This window comes from Hippopotamus amphibius, chromosome 7 (genome assembly GCF_030028045.1).
Source record: "Hippopotamus amphibius kiboko isolate mHipAmp2 chromosome 7, mHipAmp2.hap2, whole genome shotgun sequence".
Classification (NCBI taxonomy): domain Eukaryota; kingdom Metazoa; phylum Chordata; class Mammalia; order Artiodactyla; family Hippopotamidae; genus Hippopotamus; species Hippopotamus amphibius.
This window is the reverse complement of record NC_080192.1, coordinates 15639709-15655609: the sequence shown is the minus strand read 5'-3', so window position 1 is coordinate 15655609 and position 15901 is coordinate 15639709. Positions and strand designations below refer to the sequence as shown.

At 39.8% G+C, this 15901-nt stretch overlaps 1 protein-coding gene across 3 annotated transcripts; it reads right to left on the bottom strand.

The window, feature by feature from the left end:
• Positions 1 to 670: 670 nt before the first annotated feature.
• On the bottom strand, positions 671 to 11808 carry MTERF2 (mitochondrial transcription termination factor 2). Of its 3 annotated transcripts, none has more exons than XM_057740555.1 (3): positions 11641 to 11808; positions 9799 to 9905; positions 671 to 7607 (listed from the first exon to the last, which is right to left on the bottom strand). In XM_057740555.1, the coding sequence occupies exon 3, from the start codon at positions 7547 to 7549 to the stop codon at positions 6392 to 6394; it is 1158 nt and encodes a 385-aa protein (XP_057596538.1). In that variant the 5' UTR covers positions 7550 to 7607; positions 9799 to 9905; positions 11641 to 11808; the 3' UTR covers positions 671 to 6391. The 3 variants fall into 3 exon arrangements, with proteins under 3 accessions (XP_057596538.1, XP_057596539.1, XP_057596540.1); XM_057740556.1 differs by having other exon boundaries at positions 9799 to 9895; XM_057740557.1 differs by lacking the exon at positions 9799 to 9905.
• Positions 11809 to 15901: the final 4093 nt, after the last annotated feature.

The window sequence follows — 15901 nt, the reverse complement described above, 5'->3', positions numbered from 1 at the left end:
TACCATTTTCAAGTCAACTTCAGGCAGGGAATTCATCTTTTTGGTTTTTGTTTCATGATCAGTTTCATAAAAATTTTAAAAGTGGCATATATATTTGGCATTTCTCTTAACTAAGGGTTTAATCCCAGCCTGAAAAATCTTAATTTTCCTTAGGCTGGGAAATTTGCCACCATTTTGCAGACTTTTTTTTTTTTAAATGAGCAAGTGGAAGAAAGGAGGTGATGCTCTGGAGTAAGTCAGTCAAGATAGCATTCCTGAGAACTTAAAACAGATCACTCCAACACCCAAAGCTTAAGTGTTTGTTTGCAAACCGCTGAGAGTTTTACATTAATAATGTGGATCAACAAGTGGATAAGAAGAACAAAAAACTTAACTTTTAAAAGCATTCGTAAATACTAGCAGGGATTTAAGCAAATCCACAAAGATTCCTGAACTTTTCTACCATATACAAAACTGGAAAGACATTTTAGGGAGTTAAATTAATCAGAAATTAAATTGTTGCTTATTTCATCCAGTATGATTTAAGGTACATTTGTTGGTATATGTGATCAAATGTCATAATTAGCAGAGGGGATTTAAAAAAAAACAAACTCCAAAATTAATGGATGAACACGAAACAATGGTATTGGAGAACTTTTTTCCTGCTATTTGAAAGAAATTATTGCTTCATTGCTAGTTTATATTTCTAAAGTATCTTCTCTTCATAGGCTCTGCTGTGCTTTGTACCTGAATTTCTAAATATAGACTTTAGCTTACTGTATGCTTGAATATTTATTTCCAACTTTACTTGTCTTTAAAATTGCTTGAGGAAAAATGGTTGTAATTATTTTCTGCTACAGAAAAGCCACCTGGTGCATTTTATCTCATCAAGTTTGTTTTAAATTTTAAACTATAACTTCGTTCAGGAGAGGCTTTGCAATGATAGCAGAGAACTTGTACAAATGAAGTTAGCAGTAGAGGTTCTTGTTGAAATGAACTTGCCATTTGATAATATGTAAAGCTGTACACTTGAGTCTTTTCCAGTTTATTTTCGTAGAGTAGCAATTTGACCTGTTAAACAGTGCTAGTTCACTTCAAGAAACTAAGATTGTTGTATACACCTGGAGGCATCTGTTATTCAGCTTATTTTTTGAGTGGGTATTTGGCACAATGGGGATGAACTTGTGTGACCCACTTGAATGACTGATTTAATAATGTTGACATTATGAATCCTGTACTTAGTGAAATGTCAGATGAAAATAACTGATGATTGAATAAATTTTTTTGTATTAAAGGAATGGGAAAAGAATACATGAATCTGTTAATAAAACACTATGATCTGCAAAAGATGAACTGTTTCATAAAGATCTAAGGAAATAAAAGAAATTTTAAAACAGGGTAGTCTTAACATTTTAGTTATACAGCAATTCATAAATTACTGTAGCCAATTTTTAAATTTTTTGATAGTAATGCACAAACATGACAGAACATCTCTGAATATGAATTTTGATGCCAACACAACAATGAAATACAAATATATATTTAAACAACTCTAATAAAGATTAAAAATGCAGATTTCTAGGTTTGACCCCTGAAACTTGCTGAATCTCTGCAGGGTGGGACCCAAGACTGCAGTTTAACAACCTTTGCAGGTGATTCTGTGCACTCTAAAATCTGGTAACTGATGGAGCAATTATAAATAGGGAGTATACTGCCCTCTGTCCTAAACAGCTGTGTAATCAACTTAGACCTCTTACTGGCCAGAAATGACTCAGAAGAGATGGGAACCAACTGGAGGAAGGAAGAAAATTGATGTTTACTGGGCATCTACTTATCTATCAGGCACTGTCCCTAAATTATCTGATTTAATCAGTATAAAGACCTTATGAGGAAAGTATCTTCATTCCCTTTTTTTAAATTTTTTAAATTTTTATTATTTTTTAAGCTCTTTATTGGAATATAATTGCTTTACACTCTTGTACCAGCTTGAGGTACACCAAAGTGAATCAGCTGTATTTATACACATATCCCCATACCCCCCCCCCCCCCATCCTGGCCCTTAAGGCATCACCCATCATCGAGTTGATCTCCCTTTGTTATACAGCAACTTCCCACTAGCTATCTATTTTACAGTTGGTAGTATATATATGTCTATGCTACTCTCTCACTTCATCCCAGCTTCCCCTTCCGCCCCGCCCCCCCCAACCCCGTGTCCTCCAGTCCATTCTCTGCATCTGCATCCTTATTGTCTTGTCACTGGGTTCATCAGTACCTTTTTTTTTTTTTTTTTTAGATTCCGTATATATGAGTTAGCATACAATATGTTTTTCTCTTTCTGGCTTACTTCACTCTGTATGACAGACTCTAGGTCTATCCACCTCATTACATATAGCTCCATCTCATCCCTTTTTATAGCTGAGTGATATTCCATTGTATATATATGCCACATCTTCTTTATCCATTCATTTGTTGATGGGCATTTAGGTTGGGCGGAAGACCTAAATAGACATTTCTCCAAAGAAGACATACAGATGGCCAATCACATGAAAAGATGCTCAACATCACTCATCATCAGAGAAATGCAACTCAAAGCCATAATGAGGTATCACCTCACAGCGGTCAGAATGGCCATCATCAAAAAATCTAGAAACAACAAATGTTGGAGAGGGTGTGGAGAAAAGGGAACTCTCCTGCTGTTGGTGGGAATGTAAGTTGGTACAGCCACTCTGGAAAAGAGTTTGGAGGTTCCTTAAAAAACTACAAATAGAACTACCATATGATCCAGTAATCCCACTACTGGGCATATACCCAGAGAAAACTGTAATCCAGAAAGAAACATGTACCGTAATGTTTATTGCAGCACTATTTACAATAGCCAAGACATGGAAGCAACCTATTATTTTTTTTTGCCAAAAAAAAAAATAATAATGGAGTTCATCTTCATTCCCTTTTTACAAATATGGAACAAGCTAACTTCCAATGTTAGTTGAATTTCCCATAACACTTGTTTTTTGTTTTTTTAATTATTTTATCGGCTGTGTTGGGTCTTCGTTGCTGCACATGGGCTTTCTCTAGTTGCAGCAAGTGGGGGGCTACTCTTTGTTGTGTTGCGTGGGCTCCTCATTGTGGTGGCTTCTCTTGTTGTGGAGCACGGGCTCTAGGCATGTGGGCTTCAATAGCTGTGGCACATGGGCCTAAGGGCTCTAGAGTGCAGGCTCAATAGTTGTGGCGCATGGGCTTAGTTGCTCCGTGGCATGTGGGATCTTCCTGGAGCAGGGATTGAACCCGTGTCCCCTGCACTGGCAGGCAGATTCTTAACCAATGCACCACCTAGGAAGTCCCCCATAACACTTTTGAATTAGTGTAAGTCACAGCCTCTCCAGCTTATGTCCGAAAACAGGGGACTACTCAATTAACTAGTCCTTCACTCTGCTGCTGGCATTAGTGCTGCCTGTCTGCTCAATTTACCAGGCTGACTTGAGCTCACTGGAAGTCTTTTGGGTGATCATATGTACTCTGGCAGCTAATTACATTTTGCCACAGAAATGAATTTATACATAAAGTGTCTAAAGGAAATAATGTAATTTTGTTATTAGAGCTTTTTCTCCATAGAGGAAATGAAATTTGGCTCTAGTGTTTTATATAAGAATATCTCTGCCTGCTATGTTGTTGATTTTGAATATCTAAAATTTTATTTGTAGGAAGATCTGAGTAAGAATTCAGGAATGGAAAAAGGCAGAAGTTCAAGCGCTAAGAAATAATGGACCAGAATTTGGTCTAAAGGAAAAGTCAGTATACTGCATGTTTGACCATGAATGTGGATCTTTTCTTAATTTAAAACTTTTCAAGTTAGAGTAAGCTACAAATGTTATAACCATAACTGCCTCTTGTTTGCTGCTGTACTGACAAAGCTCCTCTTAAATTAATGGCCACAAAGCATACATGGCCACTCAACTCAAACTTTCTTATATACCTTCTTGTTTCTTCACTTTCCTACTCCTCAGGATGACTATTTCATACCTCCTCTTTCCATTCCTTCTGCTATACTCACCTTCTCCCATTCTAAATCTCTGTAAAAAGAGGCAACAGCAAAGCAACTCTCCTGCCTCTCACAATGCACACTCTATCAACCTGCCTGCCTCTGTTCCCACATTCTGTGGACCAGGACTACCATCTCTGCTCTTATCCGAAGTCAGCCCACATTCACTTCCTCAAGGATGTTAATCCTTAATATTAATTTTTTGTGTCTCATCCATCTCTCTCTCTCTCCTTGGGTCACACCCATCAGCATATAAATATGTTCCAGTATTTCTTTAAAGAAAAATTACTCAAATCTCATAACCTCCATTTTTCTGCATCCTTTTGCAGCAAAATTTCTTGAAAAACTATAGTCCCTGACTCTTCCTCATCTCCTATTCTCTTAACCCACTCCAGTTGCCTTCTTACCTTTCTCATTCCACCAGAATCACTCTTGATAGGGCCAACCAATGACTTACCTCTTCCCAGATCCACTGGTCACTTCTCCTTATCTTAGCTGACCTCCCCATGGTATTGAATATTATTGAAAATGCCCTCTCTTCTTGGCCAACTTACACTGGTCAACCCTTTCCAGACTTGGTCAGTCACTACAAGTCTATCCTCTTTCTGGGCACTCTCACCTAGAGCTGGAGCTTTAAATACCTTAGATATGCAAATGATCCCCGAATATCTATCTCCAGTCCTGATTTCTCACTACTCCTGACTTCACCATTTTTCTATTTGAAATCTCTGCTCAGATTCTTGTATCTCAAAATTGACATCTAAAATAGAACTACCAAGGTGACCATATAATGTATAATATATTCCAAACTCAGTCACTTTTGAGGGTGAAAGAACACCTCTGATAATTTCATCAGGACAACAAGCATAACACTAAAATCTGCCAGAGGGTCTCCCATCACATTTAGAATGAGATCCTGTTCCTTAGACAGACCTGTGATGCTCATCTTCTGTCACTCTTCCCATCACTTAACTCTGCCCCAGTATGGCTGCCATGCTTTCTCTTGAACAAACATTTCTGTGTGACTCTGAGTGACTGACCCTCTTCTGCCTGAGTGTTCTCACCTATTAGAACAATAAATGACAGTACTCAACTCTTAAGAGTTGTAAAGCACAACATGCCTAGCACTTGGGAGGTGCTGCACAGAGATACCTTTTGCTTTCCTAACTAAGGAAATGAACAGATTGGGATAGTGAGGGTTACCTGCATTTGCTGAATGAAAGAACAGAGTGAAGCCATGGCCTGCGTTTTTCATAATTTTTTTCATTACTTAAGGCCATGCACACATAGAGCACAGATGTTTGAGTGTCAAGAGTCAACTGTTTATTTGTGTACTTGTTACAAAGTTCAAACTCTACAGCTGAAGTGAGCCAGATCTGGGTAATATTTATCTTGGAACAAAATTTAGAAATAGAAACTTGATACCTAACTAAAATCAGTACCCACCATCACACACTTTACCTTTCATATGTTACAGTCAGACCTCGATTTTCAGAAAATTTATACAAATTAGATCATTTCAAATTTAAGGAATCTTACAGAGATGTTTTCATAAAAGTCCCTAAATTTGTACTTGGTACTCACTCTTTTAGCATGTCAGGTAGGGGTGAATTTTCTTATGCCAACTCATAAACAATCCTTTTTCTGTTCACAAGGTTTGAACAGAAGAGAGATCTTAGTAAACCTGGGCTCTGGCACTTGGCAGCTGGATAGCTAAGCTTGTTTCCTCATCTGTAAAATGGGGAAAGTAATAAATGCACATAATAGTGTTTCACGAGATAAAATAGTCAATTTTAAACAAACTGACCACACAAATAAGCTCTAAGTATTCCTTTTGATGGGCAATACTTGGTTCTCAAAGATACTCACTTATTCCAACCTGGAGATGAAATCAACTTTCTCCACAAAAACGTATTAGAAGTTTGCTAATGTTTCAATTAAACACTTAAGCTACAGAATTCAGACCACAGTAGAGTGCTGTTTCAGAGCTGGTGGTGAGAAAGAAGGCTGGGTCTGTATCCCAGGTGAAATGTGCTATATGAATAAAAATGTATCCATACTTTGAATGAAGGGAGTACACTTGTCAGTTTCTTAGAAATTACTCAGAAAATATCACACTGATGTGTCACTTAATGGTAGTTTTCTGAAATAGTACAAGGTCAAAATTACAAAGAATTTAAAATAAATCCAATTTACTATTTTTAAGTATAGCAATGGAGTCAGAGATTATCTACTTAGAGGTAACTTAAATACAACTCAGGAGCTAAGTAGGTTCTTAAAATCACTGCTGCCCACAATATGCCTGAATCACTTAAGTCTGTGCTACTCGGTTCCACTCTGCACGGATGGAAAGCAGCAATATCAGTCAGCAAGTTACCCTTCAACATTTAATGGTGCCACAGGGTTAAATAATGGCCTTCCTTTTTTGGCCTGAATTTTACCAAAGTTAGCCTCAAACTCTTTTTTTGTTCCACTGAGATCTGCTAGATGTCCATCTTTTATTCTGTAGCCTAAGGAATTCAGTTTCTTTATCCTGTACTGTACTATCTGGGGCGTTAATTCAAGAATCATTGGCGTCTCTCTTATCTGAGCAATGGAAATTCCTTCTTTCAATAATCCTTGAATTCTTTCTTCCAAAACTGGAACAGAATAATATAAAAGGGCAGGACATTTCAAAACTAATTGCTTCAGGTCATGACCAGTACATTTAAAAGCATTTTTAGAGAAGGACATACTGTTCTGTATACTTCTTGGGCAAAGTTGAAAAAGAAATCCTTTGAGTTTGGATAGAAGCTGGAGAATTTCAAAGTTTGTGAAACCCTGCTCTTCAAAAAATTCTAGTGTTTCATTTATAGCTACAGAAGAATTTAACAAAATAAATGGGTTTTGGCTTAATAATTTTAGTAGCCAAGCTTTCATGTTGGTCTCGGAACCACCTAAATTTAAGTAACTCTCTTGGAGAATCTCTATCATTTGCTTATTCTTCTCAATAGGATTGTGAAAAATATTAGATGCAGTTGTCAAAAATCTGCTAATGACCACATTTCTGAGTCCCAACTCTTGAAAGAATTGAATGTTCAGCTTCTGGTTTTCCTGGTCCTTAACAGCAAAGAAAGATTCTGGAAACTGTTCTATTAACTTGACTAACTCTTGCTCGTTTTTGCAAACTGATTGCCAGAGTTCTCTCTGGGTGTTAACAGCACTTGGACTGCAGATAATTGCTTCTGGGCAGCGTTCCAAGATACTGGCTACAGCAGTCTCATCAGCTCCTAGCTGTTGTAAAATATTTGTGATTTCGTCAACATAGGTTTCATCCTCCAGAAGTACCCATCCTTTTAATCTTCGAATTTTCCTGATGTCAACTGACAATTTGTAGAGCTTTTCTACTGTCTTTTTATTTTCTTTGTTTGACGGATTATCAGTTGTATAGGTGAAGGATGCTAGAAGAGGTCTGTATTTTGGAGCTGACAGCATCTTTCTGAAAGAACAGAGCCAGCAGGGCTGGGATCTCATCAGCAACTTCCACAACATGCCTGCAACCCACTGGCTACTTCCCACTGTCCTGACACTCAGAATGTACTCATCATACCTGTAAGAAAGAAAATATAGGTTTTTAATATAAGAGGTGTTGACTTTTAGAATACAAACACAAATTTGAGCTGTGAGTAGTAAGCATGGAAATAAAATGGACTTAAATTAGACAGGTAAACCACTCGTGTGGAGTATATTAAATAGAGCCTCTTAAATGACAAAGTAACTGTAATATACCCTTCACATCTTAAACTTTATAAATACATTGTTTATTTGAGCTTTTCAACAACCTTGCAAAGTAGTTATTTTCATTTTACAAATCAGTAGCAAAACCACAAGGAGTTCAAAGATTCACAAACCTCAGATGTTATTTTGACACACATTCTCTTTCTTACAACTCTGATATGTTTCCATTTAGGAGACATATACTATTCACACACACCCACCTTTTTTTTTTTTAAGTTTTACATTTTCAAGTTGATGTTTAGCTGAAGCAAATTCTTTTTAAGGAGGGGTGTCAACTCTAATTGTATATTTTAGAGTAAATATTTTTTGCTGAATAACTATTATCCAAAATAAGTCAGTGAATTTGTTTTATTTAAAATGAGTTAATAAATATATGCTTTTTTAAATGAGAATTATGTGAACAACTTTTTTATAAATCCAGAATTAAAATAAGCCTCAGCCAGGTAAAATGAGAAATGCCATGTGACTGCCCTAGTGAAACCACAGAAAATCACGTTAGCTGTGTAATGGTGACCACAGCTTATTTCACTTGGTGTAATGTCTTCGAGTTTCACATACAGTGTAGGATGTGTCAGGACAAATCAGTTAATTTTAATTGGTCAAAGGGTCAGGGAAGTTTCCCTCTCCTTTAGGATTCCTACTGCTTTTATGCATCAGATGAGAAGATAAAAATTCATCCCTATTTCCTTCTATATTTTTGTTTGAATTTTAAAAGCTAGCTCTTTTAATTCATTTGGAATTTCTGATTGTGAGCTGAGAATCTCGATTTCATCAATAGTTTAGCTATCTCTAAGCACCATTTTAAAATTTCATTTATTTATTTTTAATTTTCATTGGAGTATGGTTGCTTTACAATGTTGTGTTAGCCTCCACTGCACAACAAAATTAATCAGCCATGTACATACAGATGTCCCCTCCCTTTTGGACTTGCCTCCCATTTAGGTTACCACAGTGCATTAGGTAGAGTTCCCTGTACTATGCAGTACGTTTCCATCAGTTGTCTGTTTCATACATCAATAATGTATGTGTCAACCACAGTCTCCCAATTCCTCCCACCCCACCCCTCTCCCCCTTGGTATCCATACATTTGTTCTCTATGTTTGTGTCTCTATTTCTCTAAGTACCATTTTTGAACAATCCTTTCCTTCCCCATGATTTGTGATTCTTCTTTTGTTAAACTGTATTAAATATAGTTTCTGTTTGTAGCTAGCCTCCATCCTCACTCTCCTACTAGTTTTGCAATTCCCTGAACAAGCCAGGTGGCTAATTTCCGGCCTCTGTTACACACCTGGCTCCCTCTGCCAGACCATCCTAAAACAATCTCTGGTCAACTCACTCTTTCACATCCCCCAACAACTATGTCAAATCTTCTCAACTCAGACCTCCAGCTTCCCCCGACACCCATTCTCTCCTGCACTCTCAACAATATCCTTGCCTCTAAGTTGTACAAAGAACAGAGTGTAATTCATCACATCAAACATAAACCTTCTGCTAGCTCCCCTTCCCTGCAGTGACACCTTTGTCATCCAGGGTAATTCCCGCTCCTGTGCTGATCCCAGCCTCTCTGGCCTGAGATCTCTAAGAGCCCTTCCTTCTCGTATTCACTCCTTCAGCAGCATCCTCCCCTCCGAGGTTCCCATCCTTCACCTCAATGGCTCTTCCTCTCACTGCCCCTCCAGCTAAAATCCCGTTTTTCTCTTCCCCTCAGCTAATTCTTGCAGCTCCTTTCTTTCCATTTCCTCTCTTCCTATTTATATAACTTCCCATAAAGACAATTTCCCTGTGATTAAAGCCAACAAGTAGTTTTAGTTCCTCTCTCTTTTGACATCTGCAGCTTTCAGCACAGGTGACCCACTTTCTCTGTGAAATACTCATACTTGACTTCCAAGACTCCCCACTCCCCTGGTTCTCCGCCTTCCTTCCTACACTCCTGACTGCCCTCTATCTGTCTCCTCTGCAGGCTCATCTTCAAGGCTTGGTTCTAGGCCCTCTCCTCTTCTTACCTTAGAGTTTCTCCCAAGAGAGCCTGTCCTCGTCCAGGGCTTCTTAATCCACTTGGGCTTCTTTCCAGCTTCTTCCCAAAACGTGATCGTCACCTCCCTGCAATAAACTTTTTGATAAAGACATAAAGTAAACATGCCTTACCATGGCCTACAAGGCCTCTCTGTCTTAGGCTCTGTCACCACCCAAATCTCCTGTCTCCCTCTGCCTACACCAGCCACACCAGCTTCCTTTCTGTCCCTGGTGCTCTACCTGTTCCCATCACAGGGTCTCTGAAGACGGAGGGCTGTTCCTCTGCCCACAGTGCTCCTAGGTCTTAGTGTCACTTTCTCAGGGAAAGTTCCCTGCCCTTCATGAATAGACGAGGCCTCCTGTCCCCCTTATAGGCTCTCTTGGCACCATGGACTGTTCCTCTGTGCCACCTGTCATAGCTGAAGCTGTTCATGTGTGGTTTCTGTCTCACCCTCCATATGAGGGCAGAGACGATTTACTGCCATGTTCCAATGACTTGCTTCCCTGCCTTTCACCTGGCTGGCACTGCTGACTCTAGGAGGCATTCCTGGGCAGGTGACTTTCATGTGTGCTCTTCCACAGCATCCTGCTCTTGATCCTACTGTGGCACTTATAATCCTGTAAGTTCTTCACTCATTCAATCAATCAATCAGTTTTTTTTTGGTTTTTGTTTGTTTAGCTCATTCTGTGTGTCAGGCATTATGCTAGACACTCGTTTTTCTGTTAAAACATTTCTTCATACCTTTGGATCACAGACCCATCAGAGAACGTGGTGTAAGCCACAGACTCTCTTCCCCCCCAAAAAAAACCCCCATACTCACAACATTTTGCAAAAGACTTCAGCAGGATCATGAGCTCCCTGCAGTCTAACTATGAACAAACTGCACCAGATTGCAAGCACCTGGAAGTCAGGGTCTGCGTGCTGTTCTACTCTATCCCCTGTACCCAGCAAAGAACTTGGTCCACAGAGAAACAAAATCAGATTCTGTCAACCGAAACTCGATGACAAACCAAGTTCACCACAACTTAATGTAGTGGGTAAAGCTGTGGGCTGCCTGGGCTTAATTCCTGGTCATTAGTTGTGTTGTGACTTGAGGAAGTCACTTCACTTCTCTGTGCCTCAGTTTGAGCACCAGGAAAATGGCAACACTGGGTGTTTGTGAAGGCTAAATTAATACTGTAAATAACAAAGCATTCAGAAACTCACTAAAGCATCACAACAACCTGTTTTAAAGATAAGTTAACAGATGCATGTAAAGTAGCCCAAAGTTGCTCAGCTAATAAAGGGCAGACCTTGGATTCAAACCCAACAGCTTAGCTCGAGTTCTACTCTTAGCCCCGTGCTCTGCACAGAGCAATGATCCAGGTAAAAGTTTGTTCAATCACAACGTGGGCTATTTTCTGATGCTTCATATTTCTTAAGCATTTTTGAGGAGTGAAACCCATTTCTGTAATATGCACAATTTTCATAATACGGCTCCCTCGACGAACACCAGTAATTCAGTTAAATTCTACCTTTATAATATGTACGACCTGCTGACAGTTTCAAATTAATCCCAAGGTTTGTAAGAAAAGGAAAACGAGGGCCCAAGGAAGAGGATGTTGGGGAGCGGTCGAAAGCCGCACATCCATTCCTGTGGGACCTGCGCTGTCCCAGAGAAACTTCCGACCTGCGGCGCCCCAGCGGCCACCCAACACCCAGGCCAGCCAGGCAGAGCTGAGCAGCTGGAGGGGAGTCTGCCTTCACGCTGGGCAGCTCGCGACTCCAGCCTCTCGGCCGCTGAGCGGCCGGTGACGATCACCCCCAGGCGCGCAGGACCCGGGCGACTCACCGGTCCACTCTGCGTCCACTCTGCACAAGGCGCGAGTTCCGAGTCTCTGGCTCCGTCTTCCTCCCTCCCCAAGCCGAGGCCCCCCCCGTGGCCTGCCGTGTCCTCCAGAGGCCTGGGAACAGGGGCCAGGGTCCCAAGCCGCTCGGCAGTTACCCTCAGCAGCCCCTATCCGGCCACCTGTGAACCCGCAGACACGCCCCGGAGCCCCTAACGCAGCCAATCAGGGCGCGGGGCGCAGGCTACGTGACCCCCCCCGACGCAGCGCGGCGCGGCGCGGCGCGGCGGGGCGGGGCGGGGCGGTGGAGTTGGGCTTGCGTGGGAATCAGTTTTCCACGGAACAGCGCCTCCGGCCAGCAGTTATTGCCTCCAGTATTTTCACACCCTTTCCCTCCCAGAATTTTAGAGAACTAGGACTTTCTGTCCTTTCGTCCCTCGGGGAATTTCACTAGCCCGCGAGAAAAAAAAAAGGGTAGAAACAGCTCAGAAACCGCTATATCTTCAAGCTATAGCCACTCAGAATTCCCCAAAGAAGTCCACAGGTAGAGAACTAATTTACAAAAGAAACGTAATTTCAAAAATCCCCAAAACTTCTTTGGAACATATCTAGTCTTCCTGCCCCCTCCGCCCCCGCCAATCCAGCAATCAACTATGGTGTCTGATTGTCTTTAACAGCCTCCCTCCTGCCGCCTTCACCCAAATACTCGCCTTTTCTGATAAACTGCTAGGTGATTTACATTCTTTTTTTTTTTTAATCTTAAAAGGGTTTATTCCACTTGTCAGTATCAACACAGATCCAAACATCTGTATAAAGTCATATAGGAATACTACATGCATGAAAGCTGTACGTTTATTTTTGCATGTAGCCGTGTCTGTGCCTGCACACATTCTTGATTTTATCATACACGAGGGCAGGTTTTGTATATTTTTATTTTTAAAAATATGTGGGCTTTTTTGGAATCTTTATTGAGATACAGTTAACATACAATAAACTGCATATATTTAGAGCATACAATTTGGTATCCCAATCTCCCAATTCACTCCCCCCCAACCCTTCCTGCTTTCCCCACTTGGTGTCCATGTTTGTTCTCTACATCTGTGTCTCTATTTCCGCCTTGCAAACCGGTTGATCTGCACCATTTTTCTATAGTCCACATATATGTGTTAATATACGATATTTGCTTTTCTCTTTCTGACTCCACTCTGTATGACAGTCTCTAGCTTCATCCATGTCTCTAAGAATGTCCCAGTTTCATTGCTTTTTACAGCTGAGTAATATTCCATTGTATATATGTACCACATTTTTTTATGCATTCATCTGTTGATGGACATTTAGGTTGCTTCCATGTCCTGGCTATTGTAAACAGTGCTGCAATGAACATTGGAGTGCATGTGTCTTTTTGAATGATGGTGTTCTCTAGGTATATGCCCAGTAGTGGGATTGCTGGGTCATATGGTAGTTCTATTTTTAGTTTTGCAAGGAACCTCCATACTGTTCTCCATAGTGGCTGTATCAATTTACATTCCCACCAACAATGCAAGAGCGTTCCCTTTTCTCCACGTCCTCTCCAGCATTTACTGTTTGCAGATTTTCTGATGATTCCCCTTCTAATCAGTGTGAGGTGATACCTCATTGTCGTTTTGATTTGCATTTCTCTAATAATTAGTGATGTTGAGCAGCTTTTCATGTGCCTCTTGGCCATCCGTATGTCTCCTTTGGAGAAATGCCTATTTAGATCTTCTGCCCATTTTTTGATTGGGTTGTTTATTTTTTTGATATTGAGCTGGATAAACTGTTTATATATTTTGGAGATTAGTCCTTTGTCTGTTGATTCATTTCCAAATATTTTCTCCCATTCTGAGGGTTGTCTTTTTGTCTTGCTTATAGTTTCCTTTGCTGTGCAGAAGCTTTGAAGTTTCATTAGGTCCCACTTATTTATTTTTCATTTTCTTTCCATTATTCTAGGGGGTGGATCAAAAAAGATCTTGCTGTGATTTACGTCAAAGAGCGTTCTTCCTATGTTTTCCTCTAGGAGTTTTATAGTGTCTGGCCTTACATTTACATCTTTTATCCATTTTGAGTTTAGTTTTGTGTATGGTGTTAGGGAGTGTTCTAATTTCATTCTTTTACATGTAGCTGTCCAGTTTTCCCAGCACCACTTATTGAAGAGGCTGCCTTTTCTCCATTGTATATCCTTGCCTCCTTTGTCATAGATTCATTGACCATAGTTTATCTCTGAGCTTCCTATCCTGTTCCATTGATCTATATTTCTGTTTTTGTGCCAGTACCATACTGTCTTGATCACTGTAGCCTTGTAGTATAGCCTGAAGTCAGGAAGCCTGATTCCACCAACTCCATCTTTCCTTCTCAAGATTGCTTTGGCTATTCAGGGTCTTTTGTGTTTCCATACAAATCGTAAAATTTCTTGTTCTAGTTCTGTGAAAAATGCCAGTGGTAATTTTATCGGGATTGCATTGAATCTGTAAATTGCTTTCAGTAGTATAGTCATTTTCACAATGTTGATTCTTCCAATCCAAGAACATGGTATGTCCCTTCATCTGTTTGTGCTGTCTTTGATTTCTTTCATTAGTGTCTTATAGTTTTCTGAGTACAGGGCTTTTACCTCCTTGGTTAGGTTTATTCCTAGGTATTTAATTCTTTTTGTTGCAATGGTGAATGGGATTGTTTCCTTAATTTCTCTTGCTGATCTTTCATTGTTGGTGTATAGAAATGCAAGGGATTTCTGCGTGTTAATTCTGTATCCTGCAACTGTACCAAATTCATTGATGAGCTCAGGTAGTTTTCTGTTGGCATCTTTAGGATTTTCTATGTATAATATGTCATCTGCAAACAGTGACAGTTTTACTTCTTCTTTTCCAATTTGGATTCCTTTTATTTCTTTTTCTTCTCTGATTGCTGTGGCAAGGACTTCCAAAACTATGTTGAATAGTAGTAGTGAGAGTGGACATCCTTGTCTTGTTCCTGATCTTAGAGGGAATGCTTCCAGTTTTTCACCATTGAGAAGGATGTTGGCTGTGGGTTTGTCATATATGGCCTTTATTATGTTGAGGTAGGTTCCCTCTATGCCCACCTTCTGGAGAGTTGTTATCATAAATGGGTGTTGAATTTTGTCAAAAGCTTTTTCTGCATCTATTGAGATGATCATGTGGTTTTTATCCTTCAGTTTATTAATATAGTGTATCACATTGTTTGATTTGCGTATATTGAAGAATCCTTGCATTCCAGGATAAAGCCCACTTGATCATGGTGTATGATCCTTTGAATGTGTTGTTGGACTCTGTTGGCTAGTATTTTGTTGAGGATTTTTGCATCTAAATTCATCAGTGATACTGGTCTGTAGTTTTCTTTTTTTGCAGTATCTTTGTCTGGTTTTGGTATCAGGGTGATGGTGGCTTCATAAAATGAGTTTGGGAGTGTTCCTTCCTCTGCAATGTTTTGGAAGAGCTTGAGAAGGATGGGTGTTAGCTCTTCTCTAAATGTTTGATAAAATTCACCTGTGAATCCATCTGGTCCTGGACTTTTGTTTGTTGGGAGATTTTTAATCACAGTTTCAATTTCATTACTTGTGATTGGTCTGTTCATATTTTCTATTTCTTCCTGATTCAGTCTTGGAAGGTTATACCTTTCTAAGAATCTGTCCATTTCATCCAGGTTGTCCATTTTATTGGCATATAGTTGCTTGTAGTAGTCTCTTATGGTGCTTTTTATTTCTGCGGTGTCTGTTGTAACTTCTCCTGTTTCCTTTCTAATTTTATTGATTTGAGTCCTCTCCCTCTTTTTCTTGATGAGTCTTGCTAGGGGTTTATCAATTTTATTTCTCTTCTCAAAAGAACCAGCTTTTAGTTTTATTGATTTTTGCTATTGTTTTCTTTGTTTCTATTTCATTTATTTCTGCTGATTGACATTCTAATTACCACCTGTGATGCCAACCTCATAGACAAATTTCTCCTTAAAGCCAGGCTCAACATCTGTCCCATTTATTCTCATATTTAGCCATACATATATTTATGGCATGCCTACTAAGTGTCAAGCATGTGAAGTGGCAATGACAAAACAGCGGTGCACGAGACAAAGGGTAATGGAGTACATTCCCTATCCTGATGGAGTTTACATTCTAGTGGAGGACAAAGACATTAACAACCAATGACATGATTAATTGCAACTAGAGTTAAATGCTTCCAAGGACAGGGTGCCCTGACTGGTCTAGCTGTCCTATGCTGGCTGTTGAGTTGGGGTCAGGAA

What these genes read in the sequence shown, in the direction of transcription:
- MTERF2 (XM_057740555.1), bottom strand. Translation starts at nt 7,549, where the DNA reads ATGTTGTGGAAGTTGCTGATGAGATCCCAGCCCTGCTGGCTCTGTTCT.